Here is a 23779-nt window from a genome sequence, read left to right as displayed (position 1 = left end):
CGCAATGGAACACTGAGGCTATATAGGTCAATGGGTGATTTTCGAATAAATTGTTCAGTATATATAGTCACTTGTAGAATTTGATTGTGCTTGCTGTAGAGGCGTCCCTCTCACAGTTACTCGCTACTCACCCAGACCAAGAGCGTTTGTCTGTGTAATATATCAGTTTCAGCTGTCAGTGTCTAACGTAGTATTGGACGAACAAAGACAAGATTGTTGTAGGTCTTGTATGGTCCTTACTTTTTCAAGTCTTTAGTCTTTAATCCTGCAGGATAATTCGGTCTGTAGTTTGGTTCCTTTAGTCCGCCAGACGCGTTTCGAGGTGACCTCACCTCTTCCTCAGTGGCTTAAGAATAAAAACCAAACTATTTTTCTACCTATATATAGTGTCTATGGTTGTGATTAAAACCCGGACTTTCAGAACGTTGGAAAATCCGGCAAGGATATATCCTTTTATACATATACCAAGAATGGATTGTCACATATATAATTCAGATAAAATCCAACTTTATAATTGTACATTGTCCAATAGAAAAGAAATGCAAATAGCTAAAGAACGCATATGCGTTTATCTCCTATTTTTCTACAATTTTTCTTACAATTGCAGTTTTTCCACTTATTAAATTCCTAATTGTAGGATATCTTTTTTTCATATGTATCTTTTGTATTGGACATAAGTGGAATCTCATTCAATAGTACATTTAATAGATATTTCACAAAAAGTATATTTCACACAAAAGGTTTTATCACAGAAAATATATATTATATAAAAGGTATACCTAGAACCAAAAAACGCACATGCGTTTATGATGCGTTTTTTTCTGCAACTTGCGTTTTTTGGTTTTATATCATTCTAAAGAGTATAAAGGCCAGGAGGTCTAAATTCAGAATTTGAAATATGGGGTTTTATATAGGAGGTGGGCCTCTCCCTGATGAGGAGTCGTGTGTCAGGCTGTTTACCAGCACCACGACTCTCCCTCGGGGGAAGGCACACACCCTTTGACAACACAACACAGAATACAAGCAGTGAATAATATATTTTTCGTGGGTGTTTTTTCACAACATATTGTAATTTTCGCGGTGTTATGTTTTCGAAATATTATATTTATTCGTAACATGTTCTTAATATAGTTCTTAAAAGATTTATAACACATCAAAATCATAGTTTAATACTATTTTACTCAATAAATAATTCATCTTTTTTTATTTTAAACTTGATTTTAAAACAAATAAGGGATGACAGTATTATGTTGATGAATGACCATACTCAATGAACAAGAATCTAATTTAGGAAGTCATATATGTATTAGAATGCATGGAATAGAGACAATATGTGTTTGTGGACATAAAAAAACCATAAAAAAACATCATGTGCGTTTTTTAGCTGTCTCTACTCTATTCTCTGAAATAATTGTGAAACAATAGTTAAATGGTTGTATAATGAATATTTATGAATGACATGACAGCTGAAACTGATATATTACACAGACAAACGCTCTTGGTCTGGGTGAGTAGCGAGTAACTGTGAGAGGGACGCCTCTACAGCAAGCACAATCAAATTCTACAAGTGACTATATAATATAAAATCACCCATTGACCTATATAGCCTCAGTGTTCCATTGCGAATACCAACTACTTTATGGTATAAATCAAGGCAATATACGAAAATTTGGGCGATTATAACACCAATATTCTGCAATTAACTCAGTACTGGATTGTGTTGGATTACCCATAAGAACAAAGAGACAAGTATACTTGGCAAATTTTCGGAACTACATTCGTATAATACCCGAAAGTTATAAACAAAATATTCTAAGGATACTTTTCTGCTAATCTGATTTTTTATCCGATTTTTTACTTTATTTTTTACTTGAATATATTTGATCTTTTACAAATTGACTCTATTATAATATCTGTTGTCCATTGATATATGGTTATATACTTTCTATACTGTGTGTTAAATGAGATATATTGTTATCCATTTTTTATCTACAACATTTTATTTATTTTTAATTATTCTTGTTTTAATCTAAATAATAAATGTGTTATATATGTATGAAACCCAGATAGTGAGTGCCTGCTGATTATTTTATATGTAAAGTAGAACTGGCTTAGTTGTCCATAGCAACCAATCAGATTCCACCTTTCATTTTTGACAGCTCTTTTGGAAAATGAAAGGTGGAATCTGATTGGTTGCTATGGGTAACTAAGTCAGTTCACTTTACACCAGTTTGATAAATGACCCTTCATATACATTTGTCACCTGTCATGCTGACTTGCTTCCCCCTACTGAAAAATATATTTTACCTACAAAATTACATAAAAGGGTTATGTCACAAGCTGTTTCTGTAGTTTCCATGCACAGTAATGAGAGCCACTGAAATAGTGAGCTCCAGCGCACTCCGCTCTTTTCTGACCGGCTAGACATTTTTTACTGATCACACGCAGGACCAGTTATTTCTATGGCGCTCACAAATGGCATCCATGTGCTGTCCACATCCGTGCTGCTCACCGGCACCAGCACCTGATGCTGGCATGGCCACCGCTGCCCACCCCCTGCCGCCAGATGTTTTCATCCACGAGGCGGGTAGATGCAGCGGTGGTCGTGCCGGCATCAGAAACAACGAGGTTATCGGGGTGAGGGGCCCAGGCATTTGGGGGAGCATTATAGGTCTTGGATAACCCTTTTAAGGGGAGGCTGATTCCCATTCAAGTGAATGGGCTTGAGCTGCAACACCAATGTATGACAGTATAGTTGGAGTTCTGGTGCAGAGGTCGCTTCAAAAAGCTGGCTTGATTCATTTATCTATCACATTATACTTTGCTCATATGCAGGGGTTATGACCACCCTGCAATCCAGCTGCAGTGGCTGTGTTTGCACACAATAGGAAAAGGCGTCGGCCACATTTATAGCTACCTGTATGGGCTCATGCACACGACCGTATGTATTTTTCTGTCCGCAAAAAACGGATCTGCAAAAAACATGGATGACATCCGTGTGCATTCTGTTTTGTGAAACGGAACAGCTGGCCCCTAATAGAACAGTACTATCCTTGTCCGTAATGCGCACAATAATAAGACATGTTCCATTTTTTTGCGGACTATGGAAACAGAATGCACACAGAGTAACTTACGTTTTTTTGCGGACCCATTGAAAAGAATGGTACCGTATACGGTCCACAAAAAAAATGAAACGCACATGGAAAGAAAATACGTTTGTGTGCATGAGCCCTATGAGAGATTCAACTTTTGCACGCTTTCAGATGTCGTGGTCAGGATTCTCAGCAGTATGAAACAGCAGGCACCACGCGGCTATGGAACGTACTCCACTCAGGAGCAAGCTCCATCTCTAAAGACCCAGCCAGCGTCGTACTAGTACAGCGCTGGTTGGGAAGGGGATAAATGGATCTTCCCTATCCAGGAATTCTGCCCTATGATACATGGCATTCAAAAAATCACTAGAATAACCCCGGGCTAATAACCTGTTATATAGAAAAGATCTCTTCAGAGGAGCAATTCCTTCCTAGATGAACCCATTCACCCTAAGGAATCGTGGAAGACAATGGATCCATACCGTGATATGGCTGGTATCTGTGTCTTGTGGATCTGTGGAATTCCCCCTAAATTAGATAAACCCTTTCATTTTCTGAATCCAGAATACCCATTTTACTGTATTAAAAAATAATTTTTCATCACTACATAAAGATAAGAAAAACTGACCAGTTCGAGTACTCCCACCATCTCCTTAGTGAATACCTTGACATGGGAATTCTTTCTTTCTTTACTAAAATAAATAAAAATAAGAATAGTAATTATATTAACGATACAAATAAGTCATCTTCCTGATTTTATTTAGCTTCTTTATTAAAAATAAGATAGTGATACATTTATATAAATCTAGATCATAGATCAGCAACCTTCGGCACTCCAGCTGCTGTGAAACTACAGCTCCCAGCATGCAAACATGCTAATGAAGCCTTTAGCTGCTATGAGGGCATTGCTGCAACAACTAGAGGCTCGGTCTACTCGCCTTTTTGCGCGCCCACGTCCACTTGATTGACGTCCTTCTTTTCCACATCGTCCTCATAATCCCGCGCCTGCACCATTCCGTTTAGTATTCGGCACAAGCACAGTGAGTGAAGGCCGCTCGGCTGCTGCCAGCTTCCTCACTGTGCCTGGGCCGATAACGTCACAGGCTTCCCCAGCAGGCCTGTGAATAATGAACGGCGCAGGCACGGGATTATGAGGACGATGCGGAAAAGGACATCAATTAAGTGGATGTGGGCGTGCAAAAAGGCGAGTAGACCAAGCCTCTAGGTGCTGCAGCAACGCCCTCATAGCATATTATAAAAGTCAGTTTTTTAAGAGAACGGCGGCAGGCAGGGACTTAACAAACATACTGTTATATACTGCTGACATTAGCACATCGCTAATGTGAGTCAACTACATAACGATTTTTCCCATGACAGAAACCCTTTAAGGCCACTTTAACATCTGTGCTTTCCTTTCCAGTATTGAGACCTGTCATAGGATCTCAAAACCAGGGGAAAACACTTCAGTTTTGTCCACATTCATTGTCAATGGGGACAAAACTGAACTGAAGGGAACAGAGTGCACTCTGTTCAATTTCTAAGTGTTCCCATCAGGGCCAGAGTCAGCACCTGGCAAAGCATGGCAAGTGCTGGGGCCCACTGAGGTCGCTGAACAGTTGGGAGTTGGGACTCTTACTGGCTTAGGAGTCCCTGCTCTGACTCCATATATGGATATGTCCATATATGGAATCATTGCTATGGCCATGAAGGGGGTATCCCTGTGTATTTAAGTCTAAATACGCTCTCTTTCTAAAAGATTTCTGCTGGGATTTGAGCTCACAATTTTCTACATTAAAGGCAAGAACCTGAACTACTGAGCTATTGAGCTCAATGCTAAGCTATGCGAGAAAAACCGTATAGTAGTTTCTCATGTATTAGGCATTCCTATAAAAAATGTATGGCACAAAATAAATATGTAATTACAAAAAAAAATATATAAAATCATACCTCTGAAACTACTACTGAGGTTTTTAGCCATAATATAGTTAGAGTAGGTTAACGTGAAGCTCTATAGCTCAGTTGTTAAGGTTCTTGACTTTAACGTAGAAGGCTGTGAGTCTGAATCCAAGCAAAAGCATTTAAAATAATAGAAGCTAAATTAAACTTAAATAGACGCACAAACCTTTTTAATTTGTATAACTATTATTTTTTGTTGGGAAAGGTGGCCACCCTAACACTACCCCTGCTCCCCGGTGACACCCATAACTGTTTATAGTTATGTCTATGGAGATGTGTGGGTGCTCATTTGAAGGAAATCTGTCTTTCTTGAAAATACCATTTTGGGGGGTGTATAACTTGATCCCTTTTTATTCAATTTTCTTGAGACATAAAGTGATGAAAAAAAGGGCAAATCAGCCTTTTTTTTTATTGTTACGTCCTTCACCACATAGGCTAACTTTTTTTTATATTTTAATAGTATGAGTGTTTTTGCATGCGACGATGCCCATAACATTATTCTCTTTTTGTTTATTTTTATTTTAGGGAAAATGGGGTGATTTAACTTTTTTAAGTTTTTTTTATATTTTCAAAACTTGTTTTTTTTTACTTTTCATCAGATTGCAACTAATACAGAATAATGGAAATTGCTCCATTATTTGCATAGAAATCACTATATAACAGTTTAGTGCTGCCACCTAGTGGCCTGAACTGGGATATACTAATAATGAGACTGGAAGCCTAGTACAGGCTGCGGCTCATTTTTAGAACAGGGTGCTTTCCCCCATCTTCTCTGGGGAAAGGCGCGACTGAGCAGGAACTCCGTGCTTCAGTTTTGTAACACTCTCAGATGCCGTGGTGACATTTGACAAATGCCACAAGGGGGCCCACTGAGATTTATCGCCCAAGGTCCCACGTGAACCTGGAGCCGGCCCTGGTTCCCATGACGCACACAAAAGTGCTGCAAGCAGTGTTTTTGAATACGTCATGGGATATGGAGCAAGACGGATCCGGCATGAACACAATGTAAGTCAATGGTGCCAGATATGTTTTCTTGTAAATTATTTTCAAATGGTCGATGTGACCAATAATTGACTCTTGGTTACATGTGCTGTTTTTAGACTTATATAAAATGTAACGTTTATTTCCTTTAATAAAACAATTCTCCATATTGATAAAGTTTAAAAATATCAGCTGTGTCTGTGAATTCGTTTTTCCGTCTTTTTAACTTGTGCTTACACTGTTTGTGTCACAGTGTGAGCCAGCTAGGAGACTATCATGTATCCACGCTGTCTAAAAATCACTCTTCACAATCTGCCCCTCGACATGTTTCGCCAACCGCTTGGCGTCCTCAGGGGTCACAAAAGAAAACAGATCCAGTGGCCATTGACTTACAATGGTTTTAGTAGTAGTGCTGGAGGGTGCTGATCCCTGATCTATATAGATGGACAGAGAGATAGACACACAGACAGATAGATACATGACAGATATTGTATATATATATATATATATATATATATATATTATATGCGTTTTACCTTTCAGAAGCATCACTATTTTTGATCTTCCCATTTAACTTCCCATTACACCGATGATCAGAGATGTTAATATAATCAGTAGCTTTTCCTGTGGGGTATAAATGCATGAGATGAGATACCAATTAGATACAAAATCCCAGAAAGTAAATATGACTAGGAAAGAAAGGTCAGAGCACGTACCAGTTTTAGATGCAGCTGTTTGCATTTGGCCCATTCTAACGAAATGATTCAATCAGGTTTAAACGTGGAAAAATTTAGATGACTGCAAGACATAGGAAAACCAATTCATATCAGTACAGTAACTAAGGCACTGACATTAAGAATGCTTTCTACTAGAGGTGAACAAATTGATACTAAACTAATCAGATTTGTCACTAATTTCACCAAAATTCTATTTCCAAACAAATTCAAAGTTTTGCAGATTCTCTGTGGATAAACACCATTTTACATTTCAAATTCAGTACACTACTGAGGGAAACAGGGAAGATGAAGGAAGAGGATGGAGGATCACATGACGTTGGTCAGGACCCTGGCCAGCAGGATAGCCCACAATGCTTTGCAGTCAGCCAATCAGGAGGGAGGATGCTGGCTGGTCTGTCAGGCTCTATGCTAGTTCTGAAGCACACACCCCATTGTGCCATCAGCCACAGATGGGGCAAGACATGTCTGTCCTATCTGCAACAGACATACCAGAAGCTAGCCATATGAGGGGCTTTCAGGGACAGGTTAGGGATTATGAAGAAGATATGATTAGTTAGGTAGATTGAATTACTAGGTAAAAAATAAAGTTTTAACATTAGGGATAGTATAGCAGCAGTCAGTGTACTGTGTGCCTTAGGCCCCTTGCAGACGAGCTTTGTCACGCTGCGAGTCTGCAGCTCAGCTCCTGGCCTGATCTCCCATTGTGCTGCCGGGGGTCACATAGCATTATATTGATTTATGATGCTATGTAACCCTTACAGTTCTGGAACGTATTGGATAACACTGACATAATGCTGCAAGTGGCCTTACTCAGGGCTGCTGGAGCTGTACATTACTTCATGTGCTGCACTGCACAATACGAGACACCTGAGCTTTTAAAGACACAGAACTCTCTTTTTGTAATAGAGCAGAAGAATGGAAATGTGATGTGAACCCGGCCTAACATATTAATATACACAGACAGACCATACAAACTAAATGCTGATGAATCCCACCAGTAACACATGAATTGTATAGACATGGAACATAGGAGCCAGTCACATTCTTAGTATATATACACTTTGCTCAAAATAATATGCTGGTAAATCACCACATTAAAAGTATAGTAAGCAGCATACACACAAAAAAGGTTGAGATAATACGCCAGTGAATCACGCCAGAGTCATTTTATGGTATATTTGTGGTCAGTACCTATGATTAGAAGATGCCCAACCACCACCCCTCTATTTAATTGGCCTGAGGTGTGCCTTGGCCTCACTAGGTCGGTATGCCTGAAAAAGGGGGCATACTCTGATTGTGACGATTGAATGACTGAATGAAGAATGGGAATGGGTGGGCAGGGAACGTCCGAATGCCGACGAGCTGCCTGAGTGAGCCGGACCGCTTAAGACAGGTACCGGCCCCTCCCACAAATCCAGGCTAGCCTGCAGCCAGCATTAACACTTGTGGTCAGTACCTATGATTAGAAGATGCCCAACCACCACCCCTCTACCTAATTGGCCTGAGGTGTGCCTTGGCCTCACTAGGTCGGTATGCCTGAAAAAGGGGGCAAAGACCCACCAGTAAGGGAAGGATTGGCCTGACGTGTTACTCTGCCAGTGAACTTAACGCCTGGACCAGCTCCGTCTGTGGCTCTGGGATGTACCGTACAAAGCACCCCGAGCGCCAGCGCCCCAAGTGTTTGATGATATGCACTGGGACCCCATGCTTGGATGCTGCGGGTGCTGCCCCGATGCGGAAAGAATGCTCCGAGAATTGCGCCGGATTTAACCCTGCATTGGTCAACAGGATTCGGATATGCTTGATGAACTGGCTAGACGTCAGTGGACCGCCAGGAAATGGGAGTAACGGGTCGGTGGGGCTGTGAAGCCTAATGGCCAGCAAGAGGTTGTCCAAGACTGTCACTGGACACCACGCGTTTGTGGTCTGAAAGAACTTTACTACGTGGCCGGGACCAACCTGCCTGGTTTTGTTGTGAGGCAACTGTAAGTGATAGTTACTGCCCACCCTAACTAAATCTCCCTTGCGGAGAGCCACCGTCCCTTGTCTGGCCTGTGTCACTTCACCTGGTCTCAAGAACCCGTAAAATGCCAAGTACATTGCAGCTTTAATCACCAGGCTGGGAAGGACTCCGAATGGTGACAATGTGAGAACTTCCGACAGACTGCGAAACATGTCCCCCGTAACAGGTCGACGGACCGACTTGTCCGTGACCTGGCTTTTCTGAATGCCTCTGAGGACGGCCTTGATCGGGTGAGCCGAAAATATAGAGGGTCTATCAGGCTCTTGAAGTGCCAAAAAATGCTGCACCCCTGCCAGATATAGCCTAATAGTATTGTAGGATAGAGCCAATACCGAATGACAATATGACATGAAAGCCACCATATACTTGACCTGACCAGTGTCACCCCTAGGATATGCCAACTGAAAGTCTGAGAAAACCACCCACGCTCGGCGGTATGACCTCAATGTACTGGTCGACAAAGACTTTGTAATGAGTGAACTGGCGACCACCATCAGAGAGTCTAGTCCAAGACCAGCAGCCGCCAGTCCGGTACCGGGGTGCCCACTGAGTCTGCTTCTGGGTTCTGTAAGAAAAAGCGTGAAGAATCAAAACGAGATAACGCATCAGCTGCAATATTGCTGACCCCGTCCAAAAACAGGGCATGAAAATGAAACCCCTGTTCCAGGGCTATCCAGGTCAACCTACGCATGAAAGACATGATGAGTAACGATTTAGATCTACCCTTGTTAATGATCTCTGCAGTCGCCATGTTGTCAGTGTGGAAAACCACCGTGTGACCCGACCACTTATGCCCCCAAACTATAGCAGCTGCTACGATAGGATAGATCTCGAACAATGCCGACGTCTGAGAAAACCCCGGCATCTGTAGTACATGCGTGGGCCATGAGCCGGCGAACCAATGTGAGCCAAATATGACCGCGAAACCTATCGAGGCAGCTGCATCTGAAAATACGTGTGGAGAATCAGAAGTGGCCCTTGGAATAAACATGGAAATGCCATTCTACCTGCTGAGAAATCTGTCCCACATGAACAGATCTGCTCGGGCGTTGGCATTAAGATGCACTGATGCATCCAAATCACTGGTCTGTTGTAGTAAGACTAACAGTCTTGAAATAAATTATCTACCCTGAGGAATGATCCTCATGGCAAAGTTTAACATACCCAACAGAGACTGCAATTCTCTCTTGGTGCAAACCTGAGACATGAGCAAGGAACGGACACCTGACTTGATTCTGTCGAGTTTGTCTTGTGGCAGACTGGCCGACATGTCGCGTGAATCCAGGGAGATCCCCAAGAACGTGACAACCTGTGCAGGCCCTTCTGTTTTGTGGGCAGCCACCGGAATGTTTAACTCCTTGAAAACTTGCAAGAGAACCTGCAAGTCAACAGGCGCCCGTGAGGGTTCTTCTATCAACAGAAAATCATCCAGGTAGTGAATGACATTCTGGCAACCCCGTACTTCCAACAAAATCCATTCCAGAGCCTGCGCTAACTTATCAAACAGACTGGGGCTGCTCTTGGAACCAAACGTCAACTTGGTGGCGAAATAGTAAGCATCTCTCCATTTGATGCCATGCCACTGCCAGAGAGATGGGCTAATGGGCAGCAGTTTGAACGCATCAGAGACATCTGCTTTGGACAGCCAAGCACCCTTGCCTGTCTGTAGAATGACCTGGATAGCCTGGTCCACGGAAGTATACTTCAACGAAAATTCCTCAGACGGAATCAATGAGTTAAGACTTGGAACGTGGGAAGAATGTGGAGCAGACAAATCATAAATCAAACAAAATTTATTGGAGTATTTTCCCTGCACCACCCCCACCGGGCTCACCCTCCATGTGCAAAAAGGAGGGGACTAGAAAGGACCAATTATGAAGCCCTTCTCCAGCTCACTTGCCAACAGCAGATCCACCAGACCAGCATGTTTAGAAGCAGACTGCAGGTAGGGGCATTCATGAGTCTGCTGTGGCAAGGTGATGAGCCCAGTGTGGAACCCCCGTGAAAACCCTTCCACCAGAAAAGCGCGGAACGGCTGAACCAGATGAAGCCGCAGCAGCTGGTCTAATACCTCCACATTCACCCGGCTCAGTCATGCCGGCTTCAAGGTGCAGACCGTGACCGGATGTGCCCTGAAACATGTGGCACAGATATGCAGGAGCCTGCACTGGCTGAAATTGCAGATGGCATCGTTAAAGTTATTGCAGAGCTGGGCTTTCCCCAAGTAATGAATGGGTCTCCCCAGCTTGTCAAACTGGGTTGACTGCTGGCTAGGACCCACTGCTGGCTAGGACCCGGGTTGATCCCACCTCTGGAGGTACTGGGGGCAGCTGTAAGGTCAGCCAATGGGCACCAAGCGGTAGTATGAGCAGGAGACTGACATGTGGCGCACACCGGGGACTTCAAACTGGTGAAGTGCCTACAAAATAACTCCATGTCAATATTGCTCCAGTCCGTGACTACCTGGAACTGGGCCCAAATGGCTGCCGCTTTGGCCGAGAAGGACCTATGATAATCATAGAACGCTGTACCCCCGTACTTGTGCGCCAAATCTACCACCCTGTAGAGGTAAATGTCCAACTCTTCTCTCCTGTTGGGGCTGGCAGAACACAAAACGTCTCTGAACAGGCTGAAGGCCAGGACGAACTCGGCCAGGGTCAGCTTGCGACTGAGCCTGGGGTCTTTGGACTTAAGTACCACCGATAACTCACTACAGCCGAAGGACTTGTTTTCTGTTACGTCGTGGGACGTAATTAACAAGGATGCCAGGTTGACATCCTTGCCCTCTAAGATGTCCTTTTTTATGCTGGGCCTAACAAAATATACTGGCGCCACTGAAGGTACTCCCCCGCCCTGTGACAGGTTAGCTGTCGATAATAGAGTAGGCACAGTACCTGTGACCACAGCCGGAGGTGCCGCGCCACCAGCTGGCCCAACTGCTAGGGGGGGGGTTTCGCGACGCTGCTCCATGACCTCCATCCGGGCTTGTAAATCCTGGATGGAACTAGTGAGTGTGTTCAACACCGAGTGAATCTGCACCAATGAATTGGTGATGGTGGTATTGTCGCTGGTAGCAGCAGGCCTGGCCTGTGGTGTAGCGGGAAAAAGAAGTCTAAATAGTTCCGCCTTTCTGGCTGTAGCCGCGAACGGAATCCATCTCCTGAGCAATTCGGCCGTCAATTTAGGCACTGTCCAAGCCCTGAGGGATGAAGTGCTGCCGTGTTCGGACCCTCTTGGAGACGGAGGCAAGGACACAAACTCCTCAATATCTGAAGGCTGAGACATGACCCCTGAAACAACACAACAACAAAAACAACGAAGAAAGAAAAAGAGAAGAGAGAGGAGAGAAAAATAAAACAACAACCTGTTAACCCTATGACCTGCTGCCCGTAAGCCAACAGACAAGGTGACAGAATTTAACCCCCCCCCCCCCCCCCCAGCAGCGTGAAACGTTTTAACGAGAAGCCGACGAGGCTGACAGGGAGTATGATAGTCGTTTCCACTGACGTATGAGACGAGCCCGAGTTTGTCTGAATCTGTGACGTGGCAGATTCATTAAAAACGAACACTGCGGGCTAACGAACCTACAGATGTGGTAGGTGATGTATGTAAGTATAGGATTTGTGGAAAACAGACCGTATGACGTATGACACTATTCTACGAGATGATGCGAGGTGTCTCTGACTGTCGTGCAAGAGTGTGGCTGTACTAGCGAATGTACCTATGCTAGTGGTGTATGCACGAAGTTTGGTGGAAAAAGGTTCCCACTTTTTTAATTTTTTTTTCTCTTTATTAAACAATTCACTTTTTTTTTTTTTTTCGTCAAACTGCCTGATGTGCGAACTATGCGTCTAAGGTATGTATGTAATGTATGTGAAGAGTGTCAAACATGTGCACAACCAGCAACCTTTAAATAATTAAGCCAGTAATGGCACCAGGACCCAGCTACCAGTGTTTGACATGCTGTGCCCAGTTGCCTCACAGCCCCTGTATGAACTTAAATACAGGTTGTGTTGAAAGTGCTGAACAGGCAATGAGCTCCAACCATGTAACAATGCTGCCTCCTGGTGCCAAAACTCGAATTGCATGTGCCTGATCGCAATGAGGAGAAGCGATCCTCCGGCACACTTCCTCCTCTCTTCACACCCTCCTTACCCTCCCTCACGTAGCCACACTCCCCAAACAAACCAGCTATCCTGAAAAACGACTCGTGCAGCTTGCAGGCTGAAGGGAAAGGTACACCCGGCTTCTCTGAGATCCGACTCGTGCGGGACGCTTGCTGATGACGTCACACCCAGAAGTAGCAACGTCCGAATGCCGACGTGCTGCCTGAGTGAGCCGGACCGCTTAAGACAGGTACCGGCCACTCCCACAAACCCAGGCTAGCTTCTAATATTTTATTCAGAATAGAACATAAATCACGGAACAAAAGTTTAAACTGAGAAAATGTACCATTTTAAGGGAAAAATATGTTGAATCAGAATTTCATGGTGTCAACAAATCCCCAAAAAGTTGGGACAAGGCCATTTTCACCACTGTGTGGCATCTCCCCTTCTTCTTACAACAGTCAACAGACGTCTGGGGACCGAGGAGACCAGTTTCTCAAGTTTAGAAATAGGAATGCTCTCCCATTCTTGTCTAATACAGGCCTCTAACTGTTCAATCGTCTTGGGCCTTCTTTGTTGCACCTTCCTCTTTATGATGCGCCAAATGTTCTCTATAGGTGAAAGATCTGGACTGCAGACTGGCCATTTCAGTACCCGGATCCTTCTCCTACGCAGCCATGATGTTGTGATTGATGCAGAATGTGGTCTGGCATTATCCTGTTGAAAAATGCAGGGTCTTCCCTGAAAGAGATGACGTCTGGATGGGAGCATATGTTGTTCTAGAACCTGAATATATTTTTCTGCATTGATGGTGCCTTTCCAGACATGCAAGCTGCCCATGCCACACGCACTCATGCAACCCCATACCATCAGAGATGCAGGCTTCTGAACTGAGCGTTGATAACAACTTGGGTTGTCCTTGTCCTCTTTGGTCCGGATGACATGGCGTCCCAGATTTCCAAAAAGAACTTTGAATCGTGACTCGTCTGACCACAGAACAGTCTTCCATTTTGCCACAATCCATTTTAAATGATCCCTGGCCCAGTGAAAACGCCTGAGCTTGTGGATCTTGCTTAGAAATGGCTTCTTCTTTGCACTGTAGAGTTTCAGCTGGCAACGGCAGATGGCACGGTGGATTGTGTTCACTGACAATGGTTTCTGGAAGTATTCCTGAGCCCATTCTGTGATTTCCTTTACAGTAGCATTCCTGTTTGTGGTGCAGTGTCGTTTAAGGGCCCGGAGATCACGGGCATCCAGTATGGTTTTACGGCCTTGACCCTTACGCACCGAGATTGTTCCAGATTCTCTGAATCTTCGGATGATGTTATGCACAGTTGATGATGATAGATGCAAAGTCTTTGCAATTTTTCTCTGGGTAACACCTTTCTGATATTGCTCCACTATCTTTCTGCGCAACATTGTGGGAATTGGTGATCCTCTACCCATCTTGGCTTCTGAGAGACACTGCCACTCTGAGAAGCTCTTTTTATACCCAATCATGTTGCCAATTGACCTAATTATTGTTAATTGGTCTTCCAGCTCTTCGTTATGCTCAAATTTACTTTTTCCAGCCTCTTATTGCTACTTGTCCCAACTTTTTGGGGATTTGTTGACACCGTGAAAATTTGAATCAACGTATTTTTCCTTTCAAATGATACATTTACTCGGATTAAATGTTTGATCTGTCATCTACGTTCTATTACAAATAAAATATTGACATTTGCCATCTCCACATCATTGCATTCAGTTTTTATTCACAATTTGTTTAGTGTCAGTGGCGTCTCTAGCTTTCAAATTTTGGGGGGGCACACTGGGGGCCAGGACAAAAGTAGGGGGGGCAGCTATAACAACGGTACATTTACACAAGTATGCTTAGAAATGCTACGATACTTTACCCAATACCTAAAACCGCAATAGGAAAGAAAAACCCTAATCACTCAGATTTCAACATGTCCTAGCTGCCTGGTCATGCTGGAATTACTCCAGATAAAGCATCTACCAGCTGTGTCAAATCCCCTTCTCTTTGTCACATGGCATGAACCGATAGTATCGCTATCGGCGAGCACCTGAAGTACTCGTACTCAGTATTATTATAGGAGCGGATCCGTCTGTGCAGACACCAGACGGACCCGCTCCGAACGCAAGTGAAAGTAGCCTAGGGGATCTGTGGATGACCCTTATGGAGGGGGATCTGTGGATGACCCTTATGGAGGGGGATCTGTGGATGACCCTTATGGAGGGGGATCTGTGGATGACCCTTATGGAGGGGGATCTGTGGATGACCCTTATGGAGGGGGATCTGTGGATGACCCTTATGGAAGGGGATCTGTGGATGACCCTTATGGAGGGGGATCTGTGGATGACATACCGTTTATAGCATCTTATGCTATATGTGTCATCCACAGATCCACCCCATATCAGTGTCATACCGGGATCCCTCTCCCTATAAGGCCTCATTCACACATCCAAAATTTGCATAACGGAATTGCGGACCCATTCATTTCTATAGGGCAGCACGACGTGCTGGCGGATACGGAAATGCGGACCCGCACATCCGGGTCCATTCCATTCCCGAAAAAAATGCCGACCCGTACATTGCCGCTGTTATGGATGTCTGAATGGAGCCTAACAGTGTCATCCACAGAGTGGCACAGATCCCCCCCCCCCCCCCCAATAATCGTGTCATCTACAGATCCTTGTCCCTATAACAGTGTCATCTACAGATTCCCCGCCCCCCCATAACAGTGTCATGACATCCACAGACACCCGATCCCCCTCCCTATAGCACTATAAGAGTATCATCCACAGATCCTTCCCCCCTATAACAGTGTAATGACTTATGACATCCACAGATCATGCTCCCACCACTCACATTTGAACATGATTTCTCGAAACGGTAAAGTAGTAAACACTGTAATCATCCAGGCTGCACTGACAGTAACTTTAAAGGGGTTCTCCACTTTCATTTAACTGATGATCTATCCTCTGGATAGATCATCAGCATCTGATTGGCGGGGGTCTGACACCCAGGACCCCCGCCGATCAGCTGTTTGAGAAGGCACCGATGCTCCAGCAGCGCCGCGGCCTTCTCACTGTTTACCGCAGGCCCAGTGACTGACATCACGACTAGTATCAACTAGCCTGAGCGCGGCTAAGCTCTGTTCACTTAAATGGAGCTTAGCCGCGCCCACGCTAGTTGATACTAGTCGTAACTCGTGACATCACTTGGCTGACGGTAAACGGTGAGAAGGCCGCGGCGCTACTGGAGAGCCACTGCCTTCTCAAGCAGCTGATCTGCGGGGGTCCTGGGTGTCGGACCCCCGCCGATCAGAAGCTGATGATCTATCCAGAGTATAGATCATCAGTTAAATGAAAGTGCAGAACCCCTTTAACTTTTAAATCAGGAAGATTCAGGGGCAGCCGCCAGACAGCTCTCCTCTCAGTCTTAGGGATCTTTCAAACTTGCGTTGTCCGGATCCGGCGTGTACTCCACTTGCCGGAATTACACGCCGGATCCGGAAAAACGCAAAACGGATCAGTCTTTACTATGGCGTTCAGTGTTACTATGGCAGCCAGGACGCTATTAAAGTCCTGGTTGCCATAGTAGTAGTGGGGAGCGGGGGAGCGGGGGAGCAGTATACTTACAGTCCGCGCGGCTCCCGGGGCGCTCCAGAATGACGTCAGAGCGCCCCATGCGCATGGATGACGTGCCATGTGATCACGTCATCCATGCGCGTGGGGCGCCCTGACGTCACTCTGGAGCGCCCTGGGAGCCGCACGGACAGTAAGTATACTGCTCCCCCGCTCCCCACTACACTTTACCATGGCTGCCAGGACTTCTAGCGTCCCGGCAGCCATGGTAACCATTCAGAAAAAACTAAATGTCGGATCCGGCAATGCGCCGAAACGACGTTTAGCTTAAGGCCGGAGCCTTTCAATGGGCATTAATTCCAGATCCGGCCTTCCGGCAAGTGTTCAGGATTTTTGGCCGGAGCAAAAAGCGCAGCATGCTGCGGTATTTTCTCCGTCCAAAAAACGTTCCGGTCCAGAACTGAAGACATCCTGATGCATCCTGAACGGATTTCTCTCCATTCAGAATGCATTAGGATAAAACTGATCAGGATTGTTCCAGCATAGAGCCCCGACGACGGAACTCTATGCCGGAACTCTATGCCGGAACTCTATGCCGGAAGAAAAGAACGCAAGTGTGAAAGAGCCCTTAGTCACAGTCAGATCTAATCTCTCTAGTTAGGGTACTTTCACACTAGCGTTTTTCTTTTATGGCATAGAGTTCCGTCACAGGGGCTCTATACCGGAAAATAACTGATCAGTTTTATTCCCATGCATTCAGGATGCATCAGGATGTCTTCAGTTCAGTCGTTTTGACTGATCAGGCAAAAGAGAAAACTGCAGCATGCTACTGTTTTCTCTCCGGCGAAAGAAACTGAAGACTTGCCTGAATGCCGGCATTTTTTCCCGTAGGAATGTATTAGTGCCGGATCCGGCATTCAAAATACCGGATCCGTCCTTCCGGCCTGCGAAGACCGGTAAAAATGTGAAAAATGTACAAGACGGATCCGTCTGTCTGCGTGACAAGCGGAGAGACTGATCCGTCCTTGCAATGCATTTGTGAGACGGATCCGGATTCGTCTCACAAATGCTTTCAGTCAGCTGCAGATCGGCGGATCCGGCGGGCAGTTCCGACGACGGAACTGCCCGCCGGATCACACTGCCGCAAGTGTGAAAGTACCCTTAGAATAGAAAGAGACTTAGTCAGTCCACTCACTCACTACTTGTAAGTTGTAGTACCTTATATTATTAAGTTAACCTGAGTGTCCTGCTTGCTACACACCGTCACCACTAGGTCAGTCTCAGTCCAGTCTGTCTGTCTGTCTGTTCGGTATCGGTAGTGTCTAAGGCTAGTCCATCCCTGGGAGCTATACAGTGGAGAATAACCCCAGCGACAAGTGGGGTGGACAGTTAGTTAGGATATTTCAACATGGTCAGGTTTCCTGATGCAGCTTTGGAAGCCAGAGTCAGGAGTGGATTAAAAAAGGAGAGAAAATATAAAGGATAGATACTACTGCTCCCCATTTTTCAATTCTGGGTTTTGGCTTCCAAACCTGCACCAGGAAACCTGGTCATGTTCCATACTCTAATGGATACAGGGTTATTACAGGTTTTTTTTTCTCACTTAGTGGCAATTAGGTGTTGTTTTGTTCTTCTCCTGTTTTACCGGGATCAAAAGATAAATTCAATGGTGACAGAGGCACTTGGGACATGATGCTGCTTAGACCATTAGTGCAGACTTAAAATGCGCCAAACCTATGCCAAGCTTGGCTACTGTTAGCTCTGTGTGTTTATCTCCTGTATGGCAATTTTATTTCACATAGGGACAACGGCTATATTACAGTGCATGAAATTGCATCACCAAATCCAGTGGGAAAATAGAACTGGTCAGCAATCAGAATAGGATCGTCCTCCATCTCCTTTTTGTGGCAGCCAGGCCACATCCACAAGCGGTACAGTGTCTTTATCATCATCACCATCATCAGTTATTACTTCACAGACATCTGCTCCATTGTCAATCATACATAAATACATGTGTGGACACTAACTACTATATCAAAAACTATATGGGCCCAGCAATGTGTGCAAACTGAACTCCTACCTCACCGGATTACTGAAGATGCAGTTGCTGCCTTATCAGGTGTTGACCATGTCCAGAAGAAATGTGGCTAAGCAAGCCCTCGGGATGCAACAGTCTGCATTTACATTTCTTGATCTGGAATTTCACCTCGTTTATGCTGGAAGGTCTGTACAAGCAGCCTAAAGCAGTCAATGGTTACATCATGCACAAGACCACCACAGCAGTGAGCATGTGTTATTCTGAGCTCATGAAGTGGCAGCTCAACAGCAATGCATATTCCATATTCAGTCTCTTCAAAGTGGCTACAAGCTTTGTGAATAGGGACCACAGGGGTCATCACCAATCCCTGATATTTAAATTAGAGCAAACTCTCAAGCTAATGCAACAAGGGATGATGGGAAATCGACACCTTCCACATCTTGTTTGTCACCTTATAGCTGTTGGGGACCTGCATTAACAAAGTGACAAAGTTGCAATGAGGAGCTATGACTGGAAGAGGAGGAGGAAGAGTTGGTAGTGCATGGCTCAATTATGTCACTGCCACTGTCTGCCTATCCATCATGTTCCATACTGTATTACTACTGTTGCCATGTACTGCTCCAACTGCTGTCACTGCTACTACCCATACACAGTCACAAATCTTCTGGATTGTCTGTCATTTTCCATACTGTTTTACTGCTGCAGCCACTATTGCTGCTGCCTCTGCTACTACTACCCCTACACAGTCCACATCTACTGATTTGTCCCTCAGGTTCTGTACTATTCTTCTACTGCTGTTAGTGCTACTGCTACCCCTACAGAACCACACATCTCCAGTCTGTCAGGTTCCATACTGTACGGCTACTTCCGTACGTATAAGCGATGGGGGCTTGACCCCCAAAATTTCAGCTTATGTGGACAATTAAAATGCTGCAAAAGCTCAGCCCCTTACTGCAGTTACTGCTACGCGAGTAAGAAATAAAAGACATTTGGAATTCCATTATTCAGAATGGTGAGGTTCTTAGGATTAAACATAGATGGGCATTTTAGGATAGGCATAATGTGCAGAATATCTTTTTAGTTTGACTATTTCTGATACCTCTGTGAGTTTCATAGACCCTCAAAACTTTTGAGTATACTTGAAAAAAAATCATTTTCTAAATGCCTTAATTACAATTTTTTTTTTTTTTTTTCACATTTTGATGATGAAATAGACATCTGAAATGCAGAATGCCTTTCTGCTAAAAGCCTTGCATACCACATTGGAGACCCTGAACTGACGTGGTATGCAAATGCAAAACACTGTGTGCTGTCCACATTTGTATGTTCGATTTGCGGCACCCGCAAAAAAAATAGAATATGTCCTATACTTGTCATTTTATGGACAAGGATAGTGCTACTTTATGGATGGCAGGATGTTCCGTCCTGCAAAATGGGGAATGCATACGACCGGTATCTATGTTTTGCATAACGGAAAAAAGGGCAACAGCCGTGTACATGAGTCCAAGGAAAGAAATTTATGCCAGAATTATGGTGCATTTTTTGGTGCAAAATGACTCACTTTAGGTCATGCCATGAAGCCCAATCTCCACCAAACACTACACCCTTTTCGAGCAATTCGGAAAAGGTATAGTAAGGTTAGTTATGCCAAATTGCTCCAAAATTGTGCCAAATTGCTCCAAAACTGTCCCTATTTGTGCCACTTTTTAGACAGATTTTGAGAGCAGACACATTAGTAAATCTGGGACATAATGTATTAGTAATACTGTATTAGTAGTACTCCTCTCTATGACCCAGGCTACTATTAGAGCAACACCAGTATGCCCTAACAGCAGGATAACTGGATAGAAGCCCCAGGGTCCTTGGTAGGTTCTGATAGCTAACTGAAGATGGCTCTCACAGTCTCTCATCCGGTCACTGAGAAACCCAAAAGTTGTGGAAGTCCCCTTTGATCATGCCATGGTCATGGACTGCAGCAATGAAAGTGTTAACAGCTAGAATCAGACCTTCATCCAACCCTAGCAGAAAAGCAGAAGCCTGCAATAAGAACTAGAGCTGTTAGGCTGGGACTAAACAGTGACATTGGTCATGAAGCAGCTAGATGAGCTGCTTGGGGCAGAGGAGCGCAGAGCTACAGCGTCAGGAAACCCTGATCTGATCTGCCTTCTATACACTCCCACAGGAGGCTGGGTTCCCCTGTAACTGGGGCTCCTTTGGATGCCCCAATTACAGTGGAAATAGTACAAAAAAAAGTCTCTCATTGGGTACAAATTATGTGGAAAAAATATATAAATACATTTTGAAAACGAAATAAGAAATATAATAAAATACAAATAAAATAAAAAAAGAAATGAACTATTATGTGACAAAAAATAGAATATTATTTTTTTTTAAAAAGGAAGAAAGAAAGTGCAAAATAAAATAGTGTTCACTGTCCCCCAACAGTCTTTTTATGACCATTTGGGGAAGCAATTATAAAAAAAATAATACAATAAAATATTAATAAAATGCAGATAAAAGTAAAAAAAGAAAAAGAAAAGCTGCAAATAAAAAAAAGAGTTAGTGTCCCCCAAAGGTCTTTTTATGACCTCTTGGAGGACATATCATGTAGCAAAAATATATTAAAGATTAAGTTAACAAAAGATAAAAAAAATAATAAAATTCATAAAAGAAAAAACACCCACACCAACCAAAACCAATACTGCCCCATTCACGTGAAACTATACATATTATATAACAAAAAGGCCTACGCAAAATAGGGAACTAATTATAATAATTTATTTTGGTGTCAGTTTGCATATTTAAAGAATAAGGAGTAGTGTTGGGTGAGCATGCTCAGGCGAACACCAGTATAATAATATATGTAAATATATTATGGGAAAAAACATATATATATATGTTTAAATTAAATTTATGGAAAATTCAGCCCGCACAACCCCTAGCAGGTGCAGATTGCTATGGCGAAATAGAGATATAAATGTAAAAACACAAAATGCAATCGCACACTGCAACCAGCACTCTGCCCTGCCTTTATGCTGGATGTTGAATAAGGCATTGGTGTACATTTTGGCCAAAGCGTAATAAGCCACTCACCACGTCAAGGTCGCCTTCATGAGTGGTCCCTAACACTAGTTCCTACCTTTTATGGGCCATGACAGCCACATAAAGTCCAGGGAGCGCAGGCACAGCATGCACGCCAAGCACACTCTGCTTTTAACCCCGTCCGGTGCCATTACAGCTTTCATCGGATCCAGGGATGCAAGTACTCACATGCATGCTGAGCCCACTATATACTTCTCCTGGAGCCTAATGGCTACTGGTAGGTGCTGTATAAGCAGACTCAGTTTTATACTGACTTTAAAACCAGCCTCCAGGGGGCAGATTAACAGGACAGGTGTGCTTGACTGCTTGGAGATCGCCACGCCTCCAATACGTACTACAAAGAGAAAATTATGGAAAATTCAGCCCGCACAACCTAAATAAACCCAGTATAAAACTGAGTCTGCTTATACAGCACCTACCAGTAGCCTTTAGGCTCCAGGAGAAGTATATAGTGGGCTCAGCATGCATGTGAGTACTTGCATCCCTGGATCCGATGAAAGCTGTAATACCACCGGACGGGGTTAAAAGCAGAGTGTGCCTGGCGTGCATGCTGTGCCTGCGCTCCCTGGACTTTATGTGGCTGTCATGGCCCATAAAAGGTAGGAACTAGTGTTAGGGACCACTCATGAAGGCGACCTTGACGTGGTGAGTGGCTTATTACGCTTTGGCCAAAATGTACACCAATGCCTTATTCAACATCCAGCATAAAGGCAGGGCAGAGTGCTGGTTGCAGTGTGCGATTGCATTTTGTGTTTTTAAATTAAATTTAGCCTCCATTTCTGAAAAGTTTCTGACGGGAATCAAACTCACAGGCAGTGGGGGGATTTTAAATTCTGATATGCTGTTTAGTACAATTAACCTTTTTACGGGACATACAGTGCTGTCCATAATTATTCATACCCCTGGCAAATTTTGACTTAAAGTTACTTTTATTCAACCAACAAGTAATTTTTTGACGAAAAATGATATAGGTGTCTCCCAAAAGATAATAAGACGATTTACAAGAGGCATTATTTTGGAAAAAAACAAAATTTCTCAGCTTTTATTTACATTAGAGCAAAAAGTGTTGAGTTCAAAATTATTCATACCCTTCACAAACTGTCTCAGTCTGTGGGAAAATCAAAAGTTCCCTTACGTCCTCAACAGCAGCACAGATGGGGTTAACTGCCCCTGTGGACTGGTAGGACCGGCGGAATTTTAATGAGCCCAAGAACCAATAAACGATCTTCAGCTCCCTGAAAGGGAGGAGATCACCCCCCAGCCCACCGTGTTTTTTTCTGTCCTCTGGACAGGTGGACTGGCGTGTCACTCCCTCCCTGGGAGCTGAAGATTGCTTAAGGGTTCCTTTTTCCCTCCTTAAAGCTTAGCTCGCTTTCTATGGATCTCAGTGCCTTTATTTTAGGCCTGATCATGGCGATTTCGGTCTGGGGTACCGTTGGGGAGGGGGGCGTCCCCTCCCCTCTTCTTTCATCATCTGTAGACGGTCCTCCGTTCCTCCGTTACCGCATGTGTGCGGCGCTATGGGCGCCGCCATTTTCCGGAAGTGACGCGCCCTAGGTGCGCTACGTCACTTCCGGTTTTCCGAAGCGATGCGGTGATGTATAAAACTCACCTTTCTTTAAACTGGCTCCCTAGAATGACATCCTGGACTTAGGAATTAGTCTGGGGAGACAATTTTTAGTTTAGGTAGAGCCAGTATAGGCTCTGGTTTTTCTGAGTGCTTGCTTTGGCAGCACATATACAAAAAAAAAAAAAAAGGGAGTGGTGCTGATCTCGTTTCAGGAACCCGCCCATTGGGCGGGGTTTCCTCCTTTTAAGCGCCCAGAGCCCATCAGTCAGTGCTCTGGTTGCGTTGCTTTCACAAGTTAGCTCCAGAGCTTTCCTGTGCTTTGTGATATTCCTGCAGTATTGCTTTGCTTGGGTTTTGTACTTCCTCTTCTTTCAGCTCTATTTCTTCTAGTGCTGGTGGGCCCCCTTAAGGTCTGGTTTTCTCCACCTCCTGATGTTGTAGGTGTTATGACCTGTTTTGTTTCTTCCATTACAGACTATGGCTTCCCCTAAGGAGGATCAGCGGAAGGCTGGGGCCAAGAGGAAGCATTTGGCATGTTACGAATGTAACACACCCCTAGTTGACAGCTGTCCTTACTCCAGAT

The 23779-nt window shown here is 44.2% G+C and overlaps 1 protein-coding gene across 4 annotated transcripts in view; it reads right to left on the bottom strand.

Annotated features, from left to right (window-relative positions):
- LOC122937809 (ATP-dependent translocase ABCB1-like) overlaps positions 1-23779 on the bottom strand; it is a 182715-nt gene that overhangs the window by 137282 nt on the left and 21654 nt on the right. For 2 of the 4 annotated variants that reach the window (XM_044292882.1, XM_044292884.1), the window contains exons 2-4: positions 6746-6827; positions 6566-6653; positions 3721-3784 (exon numbers count right to left, since the gene is read on the bottom strand). In XM_044292882.1, coding sequence (XP_044148817.1) covers positions 3721-3784; positions 6566-6653; positions 6746-6779 — 186 coding nt within the window. In that variant the 5' untranslated portion in view covers positions 6780-6827. Of the gene's footprint in view, positions 1-3574; positions 3610-3720; positions 3785-6565; positions 6654-6745; positions 6828-12977; positions 13080-23779 lie in introns of those variants that run through there. The other 2 variants (XM_044292883.1, XM_044292885.1) reach the window with 2 other exon arrangements.

This window comes from Bufo gargarizans, chromosome 5 (assembly GCF_014858855.1).
Source record: "Bufo gargarizans isolate SCDJY-AF-19 chromosome 5, ASM1485885v1, whole genome shotgun sequence".
Taxonomy (NCBI): Eukaryota; Metazoa; Chordata; class Amphibia; order Anura; family Bufonidae; genus Bufo; species Bufo gargarizans.
This window is presented reverse-complemented; position numbering and strand designations above follow the sequence as displayed.